The 19,863-nt window shown below is 49.5% G+C and overlaps 1 protein-coding gene across 1 annotated transcript; it reads left to right on the top strand.

Annotated features, from left to right (window-relative positions):
- The first annotated feature begins 289 nt into the window (after positions 1-289).
- LOC111142941 (EPS8 like 3) lies at positions 290-10,261 on the top strand. The gene is given in 18 exon segments (XM_022496300.1): positions 290-320; positions 483-547; positions 1,905-2,063; positions 2,358-2,507; positions 2,613-2,668; positions 3,062-3,201; positions 3,288-3,403; positions 3,621-3,741; positions 3,832-3,893; positions 4,145-4,219; positions 4,578-4,726; positions 7,432-7,513; positions 7,771-7,805; positions 8,379-8,487; positions 8,696-8,824; positions 9,314-9,387; positions 9,884-10,069; positions 10,258-10,261. Coding segments are annotated over 18 exon segments (1,743 nt in total).
- The last annotated feature ends 9,602 nt before the right edge of the window (positions 10,262-19,863 follow it).

Below are 19,863 nucleotides of genomic sequence, written 5' to 3'. Positions count from 1 at the left end.
TTAGTGACCAAAAAAATGGGAGGTCAGGAGCCTGCCAGGAGCCTGCCTTGAGCCTCCCCGGCCCAGGCGAGATGGGGCTCCTTGGAGGAACTCAAGGCTGCAGATGGTTCCAGAAAGGCCCCTGGAGCCAGAAGTTTTGGATCTGGTCCTGGAGGCCCCAGGCCTGAGCGAGGGGCGAGCTGCAAGAGCGTGTCTCCTGCCCGGTTCTGCCCTTGTGTTTTCCTCCCCAGCCCTGATGGCTGTCTCTGTGGTTCAGTGTAGATTCTGGAAGTCCTCTCACTGTGCCAGCATGTCCCGGCCCAGCAGCAGAGCCATTTACCGTAAGCGCCCCCTCTGGTCTGCTCTCTCCTTCCATCCTGGAACCCCCACTGTCAGGGGTCTCCCCCCCCCCCCCCCCCCCCCCCCCCCCCCGTCACTGACCACCCCCCCCCCCCCCCCCCTGGGTTCCTTGCCCTCCATCCCCTTGCTTAACTCCCCTGCAGTGCAGCGGAAGGACTACCTGCAGGCCATCTCCTCTGAGCCCACCTGTCTGCAGCACAGGGTGGAGGTGAGTAACCCTGGGCCAGTGTTCTTTGACCAGAACCCAGCACGGCGGCAGGAGGAGGGCCTGTGGGAGGACAGCGGTCCCTGCAAGGACTCCAGCAGATCCCTGTCTCAGCAGGGAGAGGTCTGGGCTAGAGCCCCCAGGGCAGGCGTGCGCTACTTGGGGGCTGAAAGGAAGGCTCCAGCCCCGCTTGTGCAGGCAGATGGCACGGGCACTGTGAGATCTGGTGGCCTGATGGGCTGCAGACACCACAGGGCAAGCGCAGGCTGGAAGGCTGTTGGGGGGACGAGCAGACACCTCATCAGGCTGACACACTGGGGGCAGACAGCAGATTTAGGCTCTCAGGGGGAAGAAGCAGGGAGGGACACAGGGGCAGTGGTCTGGAGGCTTGCAGGGCAGCAGGGGCGGGGCTCCCCACCCCTCAGCCAGGTGGAGTCCTGGGCCTCACTGGGAACTGGGTCCATGAGACCTGGCAGGTGGGAGCAAGAGGAGCTGTGTCCCAGATGTGCATGAGGTCGTGTAGGCAACCCAGAACATGTAGGCAGCATGAACACCCAGAGAGGCGCTGAGGGCTGGGCAGAGAGCAGAGCGGGGCATCAGGAGCAGGAGGTAATGGTGGCCCCCCAGCAAGGGCCTGGAGGAGAGGGCAAGGGGTAGGACTGCGGCTTTTGAAGGTGGCATTTGGATGGGAGAAGGGAGGGGTCTCCTCGAGGAAGGAGAGTAACAGAGAACACCTACCAGGATGATAGGATTCGCACGGGGCAAGGCTCTGAGTGAGACCGAGATGACCATGGCCTTCATCAGGCAAAACTCAGAGGGGGAGCTCTTGATCTTCCTGGGAGACGGGAAAGGGCTAGACTAGCAGAAGTGGGAAAAGCCTTCTGGGCATGGGGAAGAGCGTGAGCCAAGGCAGGGAGGCAGGAAATGCTCGGGCAGTGAGGGGAAGGACCAGGCTGGGATGGTGGATTCCCAAAGGCAGCAAAGAAACCCAGAGACAGAATCTGCGGGTCCTATATCCAGCCCAGAGGAGTTCAGACTTTTTTTGTTGGGTTATTAGAGCCCACATCTACCACCAAACAGCCCCCTCTGCTGGCCTGGGCTGGTAAGGGCCACGACATCCTTCATGACATCCTTCCTCCAGAGTCCTGAAGGCTCTGGCACAGCTCATCTGACCCTGACTCCCGGGGCCCTATCCTAGCCCAGCTGCTCCTGGTCTCCCATCGGCCCTTGAAGGCTTCTCTATGGGGATGGCCTGGGACCTCCCCGACAAGGAGGCCAGGAACACATCCTCTGCTGCCTTTCCCCCAGCCTTGCCCACCACCACCTGCGTGCCCTCTCTCCAAACCTCCTTTCCCCTCAGCACCTGATGACATGTAAGCTGGGGACGCATAAAGTCCAGGACCCCAGGGATGCCCTGAGGAAGCTGCAGGAGATGGATGCCCAGGGCCGGGTGTGGAGCCAAGACTTGCTCCTGCAGGTCAGAGATGGCTGGTTCCAGCTGCTGGACATTGAGACAAAGGTCAGCACCCCCCACCCCACCAGACTCGGCAGTGGGTCACAGCACACATGGGTTTTGGAGAAGCCAGCATGGGGCATGGACTCTACCACTTCTGTGTCCCAAGCAGCAGCTACCTGTCCCCATATACAGTACACACCCAGGCCTAGGGAGGCTTGGGGGACAGAAGCATCAGGGTCAGGGAAGACGACACCCTGTCCCGGGCCACAGGGAGATCTGGGGCAGCCCAGGTTAGGAGTTCCCAGTAGCCACCCCACTGCTCAGTGACGTCACGGCCGAACTCTCTGTCTGGCCCAGGAGGAGCTGGACTCTTACTGCTTGGACAGCATCCAGGCCATGGACACGGCACTCAACACCTGCTCCTACAACTCCATCCTGTCCATCACGGTGCAGGAGTCAGGCCTGCCAGCCACCAGCACTCTGCTCTTCCAGTGCCAGGAAGTGGGGGTGAGGGACCAGGGGCGGCGTTGGGGAGGAAGTGGGTACAGGGTCCCCCTGAAAACCTCCCACCGCCGACACACATACAGCCTGCCTGATTGCCACTTCCTCCAGGCAGAGCAACTAAGGACCATCCTGCAGAGGGCCCTGGAGGAGGTGCAACAGCAAAGGTAGGCGGTCTGTGTCCCCTGCCCACCTGCAGGATCTCAGAGCCTGGGCCTGGGTAGGTCAGGCCCTGGCCCTAATTCTGGGAAATCCTAGGAGCCTGTGGCTCCACTGACCTGGGCTTGGAACTGGGGAGGGACCAGTCTGGGGCTAGGGTGCAGATGGGCACGGGGGAGGAGCTGGGACTGGGCCCAAGGAACCCTGGAGATGTGCCGGGAGACTGACATGGGACCGAGATGGCCCACAGGGCAGGCAGATGAGGTAGGGTGAATCCAGATGGAGACCAGGGAGCAGAGCAGGTGGCTCTCCTGGAGAGGGTGGTGCTGCCCTTGATCCTAGGGCAGAGCCTCTGTCCCAAGAGCCCCGTCTAAGCTGTGTTCCCATCCTGTGCTCAGCAGACCCCCATCTGGAGCCCATCGCCCCAGCCAAGACAGATGGAGGGGGCTTCCTCTGGAAAGGTCATTCCCCAAGGAGCAGGCACCCCCACTGGAGCAGGGGTCCCCTCCAGAACAGCCCTACTGGATGACCGCAGGGTGCAGTAAGTGTGGGGCATGAGGGCAGATGGAAAGAAGTTTTGGATCAAAGATCAAAAATGTTCTGGGCCATGGTCCCCTTCCATTGCAGGCACACCACCATCCCCAAGGTTCCTGGCACGCAATTCCAGTGTCCGAGAACCAGGCACCATCACTCTGCCTCCTCCGCTGCAGCCTCCATCCCCCAAGAATCTGGAGAGGGATGAGGTAACTGGGGGTGGTCTTGAGCTGGCTGAGGCTCTATGGGTCTGGGCCCGGGATGGCCACGGCAGGCCTGGGATTGAGGAGGAACAGGGAGGCTTGAACAGACCCTTGGCTGGGCCTGAGACTCTGGTTGGAGGTGGGAGAGGGTCGGGGGCAAGGTTAGGGGAGTCGCAGGGTGGGCCCAACTGGCCACTCAAGGGCATGGTTGTTTGGGGTCCAGGAGATACTAAGCCACGTCCTTAGGGACATCGAGCTGTTTACGGGAAAGCTGAAGGAGGCCCAGGGAATGAACAATCATAAGAAGAAGAAACTGGGGAAGAAAAAGGGCAAGAATCAGTGGGGTGAGTGCTGAGGGCAGCAGGGGAGGGGAGGAAGGTGGGGGCGTGGTTTTGGGATGATCTACAGCCCACCACCTTTGCCTTCCCCTGTAGTGATGACACAGGCCCAGTACACGGATTGCTTCCAGAAGATCAAGTACAGCTTCAACCTCCTAGTATGTGACTCTTTGCAAGTCCACAGCCCTCCCCTCATCCCACCCCAGCAACCACCTTCTCTCTGGTCTTGGAGACACCCCAAGTCCTTTCCCTCTCCAGCTTCTCCCCTGGGAACCTCCCCTCCTCCTCTTGGGACATTTGGAGAGTGCCAGGCTCCCCCCCAAACCCCTGAACAGTTACAGGGTCCTGGGCTCCTGGGGAAGGTGGGGAAGGATGAAGGGTAGTAGCCCATAATGTGCTGTGTCCCCAGGGGAAGCTGGCCACCTGGCTGCAGGAGGGGAACGCCCCTGAATTCGTGCACATCCTCTTCCAACTTCTAGACTCTGTGAGTTTGGGGACCATAGGGTGACGAAGAAGGCCAGGCTGAGGTTAAGACAGAGCAGAGGCCAGGGCAGAAGGCAGGGGGCAGAGGAAGGTTGTGGGGCCTGCACCTTGCTCCCCACAATACGGCATCCTCATTGACTCCAAGACACCACCCCTGCTGTGTACAGAACCCCTCAACAGGCAAGATGGGCTTGGGTCAGTGCGAGGACACCAGGGATCAAGGGAGACAGGAATGGAGCTGGAGGCCTGAGGCAGTATGGGGTTACAAGAGAGGGAAGCCCAGAATTGCGGGCCCCTTCCCCCTCCTGTCTGGCCCTGGGAGAGCCTCAGCTTCCTGACACCTTCCATCCCTCCCCTAGATCCTGGCCCATTGCCCTGAGCCTGGCCTAGCAACCCAAGTGATCTCCCCACTCCTCACCCCCAAAGCCATAGACCTGCTGCAGTCCTGCCTCAGCCCCGCTGAGACTGACTTCTGGAAGAGGCTGGGTGTGGCCTGGACCACCAGCCGGTGAGTGAGGACAAGGCCTGGGCGTGGGGGCATTGGGCAGGACATTGGAGATGGCAGGCTCTACGTTGTCACACGTCAGAAATAACGCAAAACAAATTTGGGATGACTCTACATGGAGTTCCCAACTTTTTATTAGACTAAGTACAAACAGTTAAAAAAAAAGCAAAAACGAAAAGTCGGCCACTCACCATCACCCACACCACTGAAGGAAGAAAGAACAACTCTTCCCAAGAAAGCAGAGTTGGCAGCCTGCTTGCTATTAAAATATTTTCTCATTTTGGTCAAGGACAAAGTGAAAACTTTGTCTCAATCCAGCCGGACTTGGAAGCTTGCTGGTGGAAGAGCTGCCGATGCCGCATCAACTAAGACTTAGCAACCAGTGGGCCAGGGTGGGGAGAGAGAAAAAGCTACACTACGCGATGTGGCCATGAGATTGGCCACAGCGCAGTCAGGCCTCGCTGACTAGGGCCTCGGGGAGCAGGCAGGAGGTGGAACCAGCCAGGGGTGCACCAAGTTGGGCCTTCGGTGAAACATTCCCCAGATAGTGAGGGGCCCCCGAACACAGGAGAGAGGTCCTGGCTGGACTGTGGGTTTGAGAACAGCGAGCACGGAAGCGACATCTGGAGCCCCTTGGGGCAAGGGCTCCAGAGGGAGCCCCAGGGACTCACTTAAACCATCAAGGCTCACCCCAGCCCCTGGGAGACAAAGGAAGGGACACTTCCCCATGCAGGTGGCAAAGAGGGGAAAGGATCAAGGAGGCCAAGAGAAATTCCAGAGTTAAAAGGAGAAACAAAAAAGGAGAGGCATGAAATGCAGGAGAGAAGAGGGTTTTAGAAAGAAAGAGAGGAGTCAACCAGGAAATCAGCCAGTTGTGCTAGTGAGTCTTCTGTCTGATGGGCAGCCCTTCCCTGTGCAGCCTCGTTAGAAGAATTTTCACCCCATCTGTCTAAAGACATGAATTAAAACTCGGTGTCGTTTATTGATTTCATTGTGGGAGAACATACATAAGATAAGATTTACCATTTAAAGTATATAATTCAATAGCATTAGGTTATGTTCCCTGTGTTGTGTAACTGTCCCCGCTGTTTCCAGAACTTTTTTCATCATGCCAAACAGAAACTCTGTACCCATGCCTCCCTCTCCCCAGTCCCCAGTAATTTCTGTTCTCTTCTCTGTCCCTGTTTATTATTTCAAATATAAAATGAAGTCAGATGTGTCCTAAAATATTTTCCAGTTTCTTCAAATAATCAAAAATCAACGAATGGATGAATGGAAAGACAATACAGAAAAGAGACTAACCCAAAAGATGTAAAAACCCTCAAACGAGTTGAGTTTTGGCAAATTATATTTAAGTGACTTGCTTATAGGCAAATTGACCAGAAGTTACAAATGGCACTAAATGCTGTGGTGATCTAGAAGCATATAGACCCTACAAGGCCATTGTATTTGGCAACTGGGAGATTACTGGGACTTTTGAAGAACAAGTTGTTGTTGTTGTTTTTTAAAGATTTTATTTATTTGAGAGAAAGCATGAGAAATAGAGAGAGAGAGCACAAGCAGGGGGAAAGGGCAGAAAGAGAGGGAGAAGCAGATTCCCTGCTGAGCAGGGAGCCTGATGTGGGACTCTGTGGGATTCGATCCCAGGACCCTGGGATCATGACCTGGGCCGAAGGTAGACACTTAACCAACGAAGCCTCCAGGTGCCCCAAGAATGAGTTTTGATAGAGTAATAGCAGAGCTAAAAATCAGGTTGCAAAAAATAAGGAAAGACCCGGAGGTAAGAAAATGTAGGCAGAGTGTATAGACACATCCTCAGAAAAGAGAAGGTGCTAGAATGACTGCCTGAAAGGAATATTAGCAGGGTCAAGGGAAGACTTGAGAATGTTTTTAGGGTAAAGGAAGGGAACCAATGAAAAAGAATAGTGTATTCATGCCCGTTGGGTAGATACTAGTAGATACTAGCTGCCTCCAATGTACTACCCACTGCACTCGGGACACTCTAGAGGGGCTCCGGAGAGTGAGAAACACAGATATGGGAAGCATATGAGATACAGTGGGAGAGGAGCAGTAACCCCGGGGCGTTCCAGAAGGAATACTCCCCTCTGGCCTGGTGAGGGAGGGAGGGAGTTTCCTCAAGGTGAGCGGGGTTTCCCCAGGGACAGACCCTTGGAAGAGATTCCTCTTCCAGCAGTGGTGGTGCAGTGGGCCAGGAGGGGGAGGGAAGGTGGGGAAGCAAGGAGCAGTCGCCACCTTAGACTCAAACATAGCAGGTCCTATAATTCGAGGTGGAGTTCCACCCACGAGTTAGCCAAAGGAAACAGAGCTGCTGCCAAGATATGAAAAACAGGTCTGAGAAGCCCTGCTCGAGGCCCCGAGGTGAGGGCGGTCTTCCAGCTGCGACACTCTGTGGTTCCACCCCTTTGATCCAAACCCCTTATCCTTTCACTGAAGGACCCAGCCTGTTCTTACATAAGTGGATGTATCTGCACTTGACAGGTGGGGTGAGGCTGGGCTGCAGAGCCCCACACAGTGGGAGGTGTGCGCGCTTCACCATGTGCCCCCGTATGGGTGTCTGGCCTTTTATCTGTGCTCACAGGCCATGTCCCCCCTTCCCTAGAAGATCCCGAGGCTGGGTCCTGCCGTCTCCTCCCTATCCACATCCAACAGCCAGGCACAGAGTGGACTGAGCTCTGTTCTCTCCTCAGGGCCGACTGGACAGGCGTTGAGCCCCCGCCCTACCAACCAACATTTTCTGATGGTTGGCAGCTTCCAGAACCCTCCAGCCAGGTAAGGGGAGCTTCGCAAATCGCCCTGCTCAAAGCCCTGTTCTCTTGCTCCTTTCTGCCCTCTCAGTCCAAACCACAGCACCATGACAATGACGTGGAAGGTAGGTTCGCAGAGGGACCCGGACCTACAGGGTCGCCAGGCAGGGGAGGGGATATGAGGCAGGTGTGTGGGAGCAGGGCTGTGGTATGATACCCCAGCTCCCGACCACCATGCTGGCTGACTCCCTGCTCCTGCTCGCTCTTTTTTTTCCCCTACAGGCACCCTCAGGATACCAGAACTTTACCTCCTTCCGGTACGCCCTGGGCTTAGTAGGGACAGTATGATTCTGGGGAGGGAAGGGCAGGACTGACCCTGTGGATCCATGGATTCTACAACTCAGAAACCCTCTGGGCTCACTTAGAGCTGGTCACTTGCCCCCCTGCCCAACTTAGGTGAAAAGCAGTGTTTTACCTTCTCAGACTCCAATCCTTCTCATCATACAACCTGCACATGCCTCTGATTTCCCAGAGCTCAGGTATAAAGCACTCAGAGGAGAACTCAGACATAGAAGGGTCCAGTGCTAGCAGAGTCTTCAGAAATCAGTGACATTTCAGACCCCTCCAAGCTGTGGGAGACCCCACCTCAAGCCCTGTCTTACACTGACCTGCCATTAAACCCTGAAGAAGCTGAGAAGTCACCACTAGACTCCAGGCAGGAGATATCTGGGGCTGGGACAGGGACTCAGTCTCTAATGGTTCCATTCTCCAGCCATCCTGACTCTGTGTGTGGTCGGGGGGAGGGGGGAAAGCCCTGAGTTAGGGAGAATCTCCCACTTCGCTCAAGAGGAGACACACGGTGGCCTTCAGCCTGGGGACCCCAACCACACGCCCTCCATCCCCAGACCTGTCAAGCCAGCCCTGAAAATGCAAGTCCTATATGAGTTTGAAGCCAGGAACCCACAGGAACTGACTGTGGCCCAGGGAGAGGTGTTGGAGGTGAGGCATTGGCTTGAGCCTAGGAAAGGAGGTGGTGGTTGGTGGGATTCATAGGCAGCCGGATGTTGGTGGTCTAGGTATGTGGCTGCTGGGGTGGGTGGCCTAGATAGGAAGAAGAAGGGTGGGGGAGGGCAGGAAGGAAGAAAGCCTTGTTGGGGTGTGGTGTGTGGACAGAGGCTCAGGTGACTGAGGTAGTGCCTCTCGGCAGGTCCTGGACCAGAGCAAGCAGTGGTGGCTGGTGAAGAATGAGAAGAGACAGACCGGCTACATTCCCAGCAACATCCTAGAGCCCCTACAGTAGAGGGCCTCCAGGAGCCAGAACCAGTCACCTTCTCGGGTACCACCCAGCCTAGACTATCCAGAAACTATAAGTCGGGGGTGGGAGCAGGAAGGATTCAATGACAAGTGGAGGGGATAGTCCTGGTTCAAGTTCATCGGTACTATCACAGGCTTACTACATGCCAAGTTTATCATGGGGCCAAAGCAGAGAATAAGCCTTGCCCCCACCAAAGAAGCAAACCATGGAGTGAGATAAGTGATTTGACAGGAACCCAGAGCAGGGGCTCGGATGATGGGGGCTGTGGGTAGAAATGAGATGAGGGCACCTGGGTGGCACAGTCATTAAGCGTCTGCCTTCAGCTCAGGTCATGGTCTCAGCATCCTGGGATAGAGCCCCCCATGGGGCTCCCTGATCAGCGGGAAGCCTGCTTCTCCCTCTCCTGCTCACCCTGCTTGTGTTCCGTCTCTCACTGTCTCTGTCAAATAAATAAATAAAATCTTTTAAAAAAATGAGATGGCCTCTGACCCCCAGCTCCCCTGATTTTAGGCTCCAATGCTTTGACTTAGCTCAACACCTGAGGAGGTCAGAGCCTGGCTGCAGGCTGAGAACTTCTCCACCACGTAAGTGCCTAGCCACAGAGGGTGTGTCAGGAGAACCTCTTCAAAGGACTCAAATAATAGCCAAGGAAAGCCAGAGACACAGAACCTATGGGGTACAGAAGAGACCCGCAGTGCCCCCCACCTGCTGAGTTAGAGCAGAAGAATGGGAGTGTCCATGCCTGGCCTAAAGCACTAAATGAGAAGCCTCTGCCTTGGGGAAGAGAGCAGGATCCCCGGGAGCTCAGGAAGAACTTCAGCTGCCAGCCACCCCTTCCCACCACAAAATTCTCTTCCAGGGCATTTCTCGAGTCAAACCCTGGAGTCCTGAAATAGGTTTAAGCCAACATGTGAATCTTTCTTCTTCACCTCCAGATACCATATTCCCTGAATTCTCCTGCAACCCCAGCCTCCAAGCCCAAACAGCCTCTCATCCAATGCTCCAAAATAGACCAAGCCCCAAATACGCAGGCCCAGGTCCTTCGCTCTGCCGCTGACTGCTCCCCGTTCTCGTTCCCAGAACTGTGAAGAGCCTCAGGTTCCTCACAGGGAGCCAGCTGCTTCACCTGAGACCCGGAGAGCTGCAGATGCTGTGTCCACAGGAGGCCCCACGGGGCCTGGCACGGTTAGATGCCGTCAGAAGGATGCTGGGGGTGAAGACACCCGGGGCCCCTGACCCCCACAGGAAATGCGGGATGCTCCCCGGGTGGGAGGGACAAAGCTAGGTGGACAGTCCCGCAGGCCCAGCCCTGGGCCAGAATGGAGTGCGACAGGTCCTGGGCACAGGATACAGCCCCAGAGGCTTGACTTCATGCTCTAGGCTGATGGTTGCCACGAGCCCCGGGGAAGCCCTCACTGGGCACCCGCCTCGCCTTAATCCTTTTCTTTCCTCAGATGAGTCATTAGGTCCCAACCCAGACACTTCTGAGACCAAGCAGGATGACAGATCTGATACTTTTTGGAACCTTGAAAAATCCACTCTCGGGTCCCCAGTTTGCATCGAACCCCACACCCCAGCTCACACAGCACAAGCCCAGGGGTTGAGACCAGCGGAGCCCCTTCTCCCTGCGTTGAGAGCCCTCCCCACTTATCACCTATTTATTGTATTTCTTTCCTAAGTTTGGAGCACTTGCGCTAGATCTGGGAGGACTCCCTTCAGTCCCCCTCCTCCCCAATAAAAGCAGCTTCGAGCTTGGTATGTGCCTCCCTGTGGCTTCTTCTGGGCCTGAGGGGGGCCAAAGGCAGGGAGACAGGAAGAGGTGGGACACTGGGCATGAAACAGCAGCCACCCCACACCCACCCCTGGGCCAGACTGTTGGACGGTGAGCGGGCATTCCCGTAGTATAGCTGGAGCCGAGAGAATTTGAGAACTATGGCCCAAGCTCTCCTTACTCTCTGAACAAACTCCATCTTTCTCCTCTACACACTGCTCTCCATATGTCCCAAGGCACCCAGGACCTCTGAGGTACAACTCTTCACAAGAGGAAAGAGTGCTCAGGGTGACAGCGGTTGGTCGGGAGCACCCGGGCTCAGGACCCAGAGCCTCAATAACATGTCAGCTGCTCCTGGCTGGACATGGCAACTTCCTCTTTTAATACGACTGTGGTCCCCTCCTGTTGGGTGAGCCAACCCTGAGCTCCCCGCGCCCCCCAGCTTGTCTCTTTAGTGGCAGAGCATAGGGAACATTGGACTGCAAGTTGAAAGTCTACCAGTTGTTGGACCTGTAGTAAAGTCACTTCACACTCTGGGTCCCTATTTTTTCAAAGGTTACGTGAAGGGTTTGGACCGTTTGTGGCTTCTAATATTTAGTATAATACATAGCCTTTTTAAATCTCATAACTGTCATGGACTCTCCTCCCTACAGAACAGAGGTTATACTTTTATTGATTTTAGCTACATAGAAGGCTTGATGTGCCTGTAAGCAGTGGCCCTGGAGGGTTCTTAAGATGTTCCCCTAAATCTCTTTTTTGTCTGGGTCTTTTGGACTGCCTGTGCCATTCCCTCAAGTGCCTGGCCTCTGAAAATCACATCTTAGCTGGTCACACTGAATAGGAAAGCCAAAACTTTCCTTCACAAAAGAGAAAAAAGGCAAGAGTCTTAGAATCTGACTGTCAAGGGCCAAAGTTGACCCAGAAATGTTGACTCCTTCGGGTGGGGAGAGGAGATATTAACCGATCACCCTTTTGGGGCTTCATAGAGCTGAAGGAGTCCTAGACACAGGGAAAGACTTCAGGACCAGAAAACAAACAACCAAGTGTTTTAGCACAGGGCTCCCCAGATTTCCCAGCAAAGACAGACGAGGTGAGTGGCTGCCAGGACATCCAAGCTCAGTGGAACTGGCACTGGTCATGCTATTGGACCTGGGTTTGAATCCCAAGCCACCCATGGGAACTGAAGTTTAGAACCTTAAGCTCCCCAGGCATTGCTTGTCTTCATAAAATGGGCATAAAATCTATTTCACAAAACTGTTGTGAAGCTTGAATTGGAGTAAGTTAGCCAATGTATATGAAATACTTAGATTCTTGCCTGACATATCGTAGGTGTTCAAAACATAATCACCTTTTGGGATGCCGAGGGGGCTCAGTAGGTTAAGCACCCACCTTCCACTCTGGTCATGATCCTGGGGTCCTGGGATTGAGCCCCTGAGTCAAGCCGGACTCCCTACTCAGTGGGGATCTGCTTCTCCCTCTCCCTCTGCTCCTCCCCCTGCTTGTGCTCTATCTCTCAAATAAGTAAAAGCCTTAAACAAACAAAACATGTTTGTCTTCTCCCTCAGGTTAATCTGGCACTTTGGAAGAGAAATCCAGGCATCTTAAGTCATCTGTCCCTATGCGTTTACACTTTTTTCCTTCTTCCCTTTAGTGAGGTGTTCCTTTAAAAAGTCCCAACCTGCCTTTAGCAAGCTAGGGGGAAATGTGGTTTCCCATCCTCGGGCCTGGGGCCTGGGGGTTCAGTGTCCTGATGGCCATGCCGTGGAGGCCAGGCCAGAAAGCTTCTGAGCAGCAGCCTTCCCACCACCCTCGACAGGAGCCATTTCCTGGTGGTCAAGAGTCTCAGTCCCTCTGTCCGCAGCAAAATGAGCAAACCTTTGAGAATTGCAAAAGGAAAAAAAGAAGGAAGAGAGTTTTATTCGAGCCCAAGTGAGGACAGCTGCCCCGGGATCCACAATCTTCACAAAGAAGAGAGTGCTCCTGAGAACGAACATTTACTACAGGGTTATATGTGGTTTTTTGTTACATCAAGAGTTACAAATCACCATGATGAAGGACATTTCAGAAAAATCACAAACTTTATGTGCAAGGCTGCAGGCTTCAGAAGTATGGGAACAGAACTTAGGGAGATTGTTACTCTCATCTTTAGTCTGAAATGTTTCTTTTAGGTTATTTGCGAACAGATGTACAATGCGCGCTCGGGGCAGCAGTAGAGCTCGTGCTTTGAAGTTTGGTGAAGTCATTCTGATCTTGGTAACTAACAGTCGAGCTTCCCTGGGAGCCCAGGGGCAGGGCCCACAAACACTGAAAGTTGAAAATTTCCTTTATCGTTTCCCCCTTTGGATCACTAATCTTTCCTCAGAAAGCATTGAAGATCAACCTTATTTTATGTCTCTTGGCTCCAGGATGACTGGCTTGTCGTATGTCAAGTCCCTCGTTGCTAGGTGTGTGGGGGGGAATAAATACACACACACACACACATAATATACATATGCGTACATAATGTATGCATATGTGTATGATATATATTTTATATATTGTATATAAAAATATATATATCTTATATATTATCTAGAGCTCTTTGTTGAGGAAAATTTATTGTAATATAAATGGTGGGAAGCTTAGAAGTGATATATATTCTCTATTAAGACCAAATGGCGAGCAAACATAGCACACGTGCTTGACTTAGATTGTCTAGTTTTGATGTAACATTTATAACAAAGACATATGGACCATAAAAGAATTCCGATAAGCAGAATTTGAAGAAACTAATGTGATGTTAAAACAGACTTAGAAGAAAAAATCCAAAAAATCCTTTACATACATTTTGATAAAAGGGTAGGGAAATTTATGATTATTTATGTGAAAGATGAAGCATGTGCATGGGGCAAACATAACATATAGTCCCATGTTTCTTCGGGGCAGAGACTTAACATCAGAAGAAGGCAAAATAGTCCCTCACATCAGGAGGTTTTCTTAGGATAAAGAGAAAGGGCTTTGGGCCAGCGCCAAGAGCTGGTATGACCTAGATGGGGTCTTAGGCTCGTTGTCTCTGATGAGGAATGCAGAGCCTTGGGCACCTGGGTGGCTCAGTCGGTTAAGCCACTGCTCAGGTCGTGATCCCAGAGTCCCGGGGCTCCCAGCTCCGTGGGGAGTCTGCTTCTCCCTCTGACCTTCTCCCTTCTCATGCTCTTTCTCACTCTCTCTCTCTCAAATAAATAAGGAAAATCTTTAAAAAAAAAAGAAAGAAAGAAAAAGAAAAAGAAATGCACAGCCTTGTTCCCAGGCTGGAGCCATATCAACTGGCCTTGAGTCCAGGCTTCTGCAGGGACAGCTAGTGAGATTGTTAGTAGGGTCTGAAAAGACACACTAGCTGATGGGGGGAAATGGTTGTCTGAAAAACAAGTTTTAAATTTTTTGTTAGTTTTAACTTTATTAACCCAATTCTCCCAAGTTACGATCTTTCCTTACTGTCGAAGAACCAAAATGATGACCACTTTGGCCACTTCTTTATTTCTTCAGGTGAGGTAGGTTTGGGGTAAAGAGCCATTCTTGCAGATCTTAGCTGTGCAATGCCTATGCCCTGGGCTAAGCAGAAGTTTTTAATTTAAAGGTTCTAGCAACAAGGGAAATAGAAGCAACATGGAGTGAGACATGCTAAGTTTTTTTCCTGTTGTAATTTCCCACTGTCAGTCCTTCATTCCACTTCTACGGAACATGGGTGGAGGCCCATCTTCTGTCACTGCTTCAAGATGAATTGGGGTGCAGTAGGGGCTTTACAATGGAAGGAAATGAAACGCTATAGGATGCAATCCTTGGTTCCTTGTGCTAATAGAAGGGAACTATCAGAGATAGAGAACTTGGATATTTTCCCACATAGTTTGGTACTATATGACATCATTAATTTTAACCCCAAGTATATTTTATGGAAAAGTAACATTACAGTTAAACCCATCATTCCCTCTAAAATTGATATCAGTGGGTATCCAAGAGAATAGCTGAGTAAACCAGTCCCCACCACCTTGCAAAGGCAGGCCTGGCGGTCAAGGGCTTCTTGCTGCCAAGGGACTTGCTGTCTGATTTTATCTATACGGATTCTATTTCCCAGGGGGAGTTCATCATAGGGGCAGTAAGTGGTGTTAGCCATCACAGAGATTCTGCCTTAGTCAGGAAGCAGTCAAGTAATTGGGAAGAGGCATTTTCTATGGAAACAAAAGTAAAACACAGGTTAATGGTTGGAGCAAATGACAAACCCAGTGCCTAAGTCTTGAATGCTGCCAGATTTTCAGATGTCAGGCGCCCCATAAAGGAATATTTTTATCATATTTCTGTAGATCATGGATATTTTAAGAGAAAGTTTCCTTAATCTGAAAGAGCAAACATTAGAGAGCCAACAATCTTTTAAGTCAGAGTCATAAAAAACTATAATCATCTTTATCCATTTAGCTCCATGTTATTAATTCTTGTTTGAATGCAGCTTTTTCTGTTAGTTCTAGAAATTTTTATTTAGCTTAGTTTTATAATCTTAAAGATATCAAATAACTATATTTGTCAAAAGTTCCTTTTATGAGTCTCCTTGAAGAGGAAACACATTTTGCAAAAGCATCAGAAAAATAACTAGAAATAACAAAGAACTCAAAAATGGACATGGTTAAAAATCTGATATGAGAGCTCATTATAATATAGGTGGCAAGGAAATCTAGTTATTTCTGACGTATAACATTTCAAAAATCAGAATATTGGGTAGCCTGGGTGGCTCAGTGGGTTAAGCCTCTGCCTTCGGTTCAGGTCATGATCTCAAGGTCCTGGGATTGAGCCCTGCATCGGGCTCCCTGCTCGACAGAGAATCTGCTTCTCCCTCTCCTTCTGTATGCCGCTCTGCCTACTTGTGATCTCTGTCAAATAAATAAATAAAATATTTTTTAAAAATCAGAATATCAAGTGATGAGTGATGATCTAATAACAGAACATGCTAAAACTTTAGAAATTTCATATATCTTCTAGAACAGTTATAGCGTTTATCCATAAAATATAACCTAAGGATTATCATTGTTTGACAGTGCTTTCCAAGTAAATTAACATACCAAATTAGCAAGCCCAATTAGTCAAAAATATTTCATTTAGGATTTGAATTTCCGGGAAGTTTGTTTAAAAAAAAAAACACATGGGGCGCCTGGGTGGCTCAGTGGGTTAAGCCGCTGCCTTCGGCTCGGGTCATGATCTCGGGGTCCTGGGATCGAGCCCCGCATCGGGCTCTCTGCTCTCTAGGGGAGCCTGCTTCCTCCTCTCTCTCTCCCTGCCTCTCTGCCTGCTTGTGATCTCTCTGTCAAATAAATAAATAAAATCTTTTAAATAAATAAATAAATAAATAAACCACAGAATGGGAGCGCCTGGGTGGCTCAGTGGATTAAAGCCTCTGCCTTCAGCTCAGGTCATAATCCTAGGGTCCTGGGATCAAGTCCCGAATTGGGCTCTCTACGAAGCAGAGAGCCTGCTTCTCTTCCCTCTCTCTGCCTGCCTCTCTGCCTACTTGTGATCTCTGTCTGTCAAATAAATAAAATCTTAAAAAAAAAAAAAAAAAACAGAATGTTTTACAGGATGTATCTACATAAGATCATAGATTATTATAAAATTTAATATTTAATTACTGCTTAACCAGGTGGCCATAAGAGATTTTATGGGAGGTTGTGTAATTGTTAGCAAAACTTAATTCCTTTAATACTTTTTAAGATTTCTATTTATTTGAGAGAGAGAGCATGAAATGGGGGGCAGAGAAGGACAGAGGGAGAGGGAGAAGCAGGCTCCCCGCTGAGTACAGAGCCCAATGAGGGGCGCTATCCCAAGACCTGAGATCATGACCTGAGCCAAAGTCAGATGCTTAAGCAACCAAGCCACCCAGCTCCTCTAATATTGAAAGATTTCATTTTTTAAAGTAATCGAAGACCTGATAAAAGCAAATATGGAAACCTTGTTTTTCTGGGCAAATAGGGAAGAAAAAAATAACTTGTTTATAATTACTTAACAAGAGCAGACCAATAATCCAAAAAACTGGGTCTTTTTTTTTAACAGAGAAAAAAGCCAAATTTTAATTTTGTATCAGTGTACTTTTAAAACTCGTTTATTTCAATCTTAGCCAGTCCTGACCACACATAAAATTTTTTTCAAGGATTCACCTTCACAAACCTTCTACAAGTTTCTTTTTAACTTAGATTTTGTCCTAAATTTTCCCTCTCTACCTAACCAGCTTCATTCCAGGACAAAATTATTTTCTTTTCCATCAACAAAAATGTCTTTTCATTTCTTATGTCATTCTTATATACTTATTTTTGTACATACAGAGTCGCTTTATTAAATCGTCTTCCAGCAGTCTCAATCATATTTATCAGAATTTTAATTCTGAGAAACCTTAGTCTCCAGTCAAAACTAGTAACAAATTGTGAGTTATGACACCAGAATTCTTCAGATTGGCAATTTTATGAATATATTTTGTAACTTCTAGAAACTTTTCATAGTATAACCTTTCAATAAGGCACAAAGCATCTTTACAACCTACTCCATTATCTTTCATTTTTCTGCAATAAGAAACCAAAAGCAGACAAACTTACATTTAGTAGTGTTTTAATATTTCATCTTATCTGGAAAAGACTTGGATAGCCAATGAATTTAACCTAAATTATCATTTTACTTAGCACAACTTCAAAGTTTTAGATGACCAGTGATTTTTTTTGGGGGGGAAGCTCTTTAAAAGTTTATCCACAAACCCTTTCATTTATTTCACTTACTCATTTTTAACAATTACCCATGAAAACTTCATGAGACAAAGTCAATCATTATTTTAAGTCCTCTCCTGCTGATAAACTACAACAGGGTTAACATAAACTTAATATATTAATTCAGGTAGAACAAAAGTTGGTTCTCTGTATTATATTTGATACTGATAACTCTAAAGACACATTTATTTAAATCAAACTGACGACCTTGCTTTAGCTTTAATACAGCATTTTGTTGCATCTGTATCCACTGGAAAGTCCATCAGTCTCTTTCTCAGTGACCAATTTTATTTGGGGCTCCTGTGGAGAACTCTGAAGTGAGTGGCTTAAGTCCAGGGGAGTTCTTGGGCTCCTTCATGTTGAATTGGGAGGTGTTTTAGTTTGAGCCTCCCGAGGAGGTTGCCCAATAGCTTGGGATGCCTTTTGCTCCTTGATAGGGTAGGAGGAGCCAGAGTTCATGGCGCTAGAGGCACGAAGGCAGCACAGGAGCTGGCCCTGGGAGCTGGCTGGGTAGAGTACTGGAACAGGAGGAGGCAGAGACAAAGGCGACAGGGGTGTGGCTGGGAAGGCCAGAGGCAGATTTAAAGTTTTCGGATAACAACAACAAAAAAAATCTCCTTCTGCTGTCTGGTTGCATTTCAGCCCCATGGTAGAGGTCGGGGGCAAGGAGTGGGCTGGGCACCAATTCTGGTACTTGTGCTCAGAGTGCAAGGGGTAGGTTTAGAATTTGTAGTGTCTGCCTGTCTTCCTCTCCCTCGTTATTCTGACTATTGGGAAAGGGGTCAGGTGTCCTAAATTTTGTTCATCTTTATCTCTTTGGATCATCAGTTATTCTGGGATGTGTCTTTAGTATGGAATAACATAAAAGTCAGAATTTGGAGAATTTTATCCCAGAGCATGTGAACTTGAAAAACATTTGGGTGAGCTTTTTTCTTTCGAGTTTTAGACTGCCCAATTTTTACAAGTGCTTGCCTTTAAACCAATTAAATAGAGCTCTTCCACAAGATAATTTGAGCAATACCATCCAGAAGTAGCGCAAACATCTTATGCTTGTAACGCACAGGGACACCTGTACACAAACAGGATGCAAACAGCTTTAGTCTATGTTTCACTAATATTTGTGGAGAGGAGGGGCGCCTGGGTGGCTCAGTTGGTTAAGCAACTGCCTTCGGCTCAGGTCATGGTCCCAGAGTCCTGGGATCAAGCCCCGCATTGGGCTCCCTGCTCATCGGGAAGCCTGCTTCCCCCTCTCCTGCTTCCCCTGCTTTGTTCCCTCTCTCACTGCCTCTTTTTGTCAAATAAATACATAAAATCTTTAAAAAGATAAAAAAACAATCTAATTATAAGACGGCCTTACAATTTATGGATCCATTAGTTATTTCCCATTTCCAATTAGAACACGGCTGGTTGTGTACAAAGATACCAAAAGCTCCAGCAACAGACAAACCAAATGAAGCCAGAGCACCTCTGTGATCATTGGTCCCTTCCCGAAAGCCGGGGGTTTCACTGACTGAACCAGATGTCTTCCCAGTGTCTGGTGACTTAGTCTTATAGCTGGCTTTCTCTAACTGTGTGCATAAGAAACCAATTCAGGTATGTCAAAAGAACCCTATTTGGCCCATGTGAGACTCAGATTATCCTTAAATTTTCCCATTTATGTAAATACTTGCAACTATAGGCTCATTTATGCTCTCCATATAGCCAACTAGAATTTCTGTGGGTGGCTTTTGGTTTTCTGGGGGTTGTTCCATCCTTTGAAGCAAGGTTTCCCATTTCTTTTAGTTTTGGTTTTATTTTTAGAATAAGGCTTGAATAAGGTCTAAGAATAGTAAGTGTGGCAGATTGACAGGGTGCTGTTCATTCGTGTCACTTTCCAAACAGCTGTGATATACTCTTCGATGTCTCAGTTTTCCCCAGCAAGATCTAAGAACCCCGAGGGGACTCAGAGCACTGAATGATCAGTCCTTATGTGTAAGACCCCAGAGGAGCCCTTACCTCAGCAGGAAATACCTATGGGGCCGTGACAGGTCTTGAGGAATATCCTCAGACACTTCTAGGTTTTCAGTCACCTGAAAGCACTGTTTGGCTGGAAGAAGCAAATGGCCCCTCTCTTCAGAGCTGAGTGATTTAGTCTCTCCTATTTCTAGCCAGAAACTATATTCAAGCTTCAAGCTTCATATTAATAACATCAGCATAATGCCAAAGTGAAACAACCAACCCATCAATTCCCCCCTCTAGGTTATTCCCACCTAGAGAACATTACCAACCAGTGACCTTTAACAGCTGGGGAAAAAGTCAGGAGCTTCAACTCAGAAGGTCCAGATATCAGGAGAATTTACCAGATGCAGCTGTGAGACACTGAGAAGTCAGAGGGGCACAGGGGGCTGGTGCTGGTACCAGCACAGAGTTCCAGCCGACCCCAAGGTATTCTCAGGTAAGCTGCTCTGATATCCTGCCTCCTATGCCAACGTAGCAGAATTGCCAACACATAATGAACAACCCTTTTAGAACTGGGAGAA

Source organism: Enhydra lutris, unplaced genomic scaffold (assembly GCF_002288905.1).
Source record: "Enhydra lutris kenyoni isolate GAN:26980312 unplaced genomic scaffold, ASM228890v2 scaffoldscaffold9, whole genome shotgun sequence".
NCBI lineage: Eukaryota > Metazoa > Chordata > Mammalia > Carnivora > Mustelidae > Enhydra > Enhydra lutris.
Note: the sequence above shows the minus strand (reverse complement) of the source record. Positions and strands in the feature narration are given on the sequence as shown.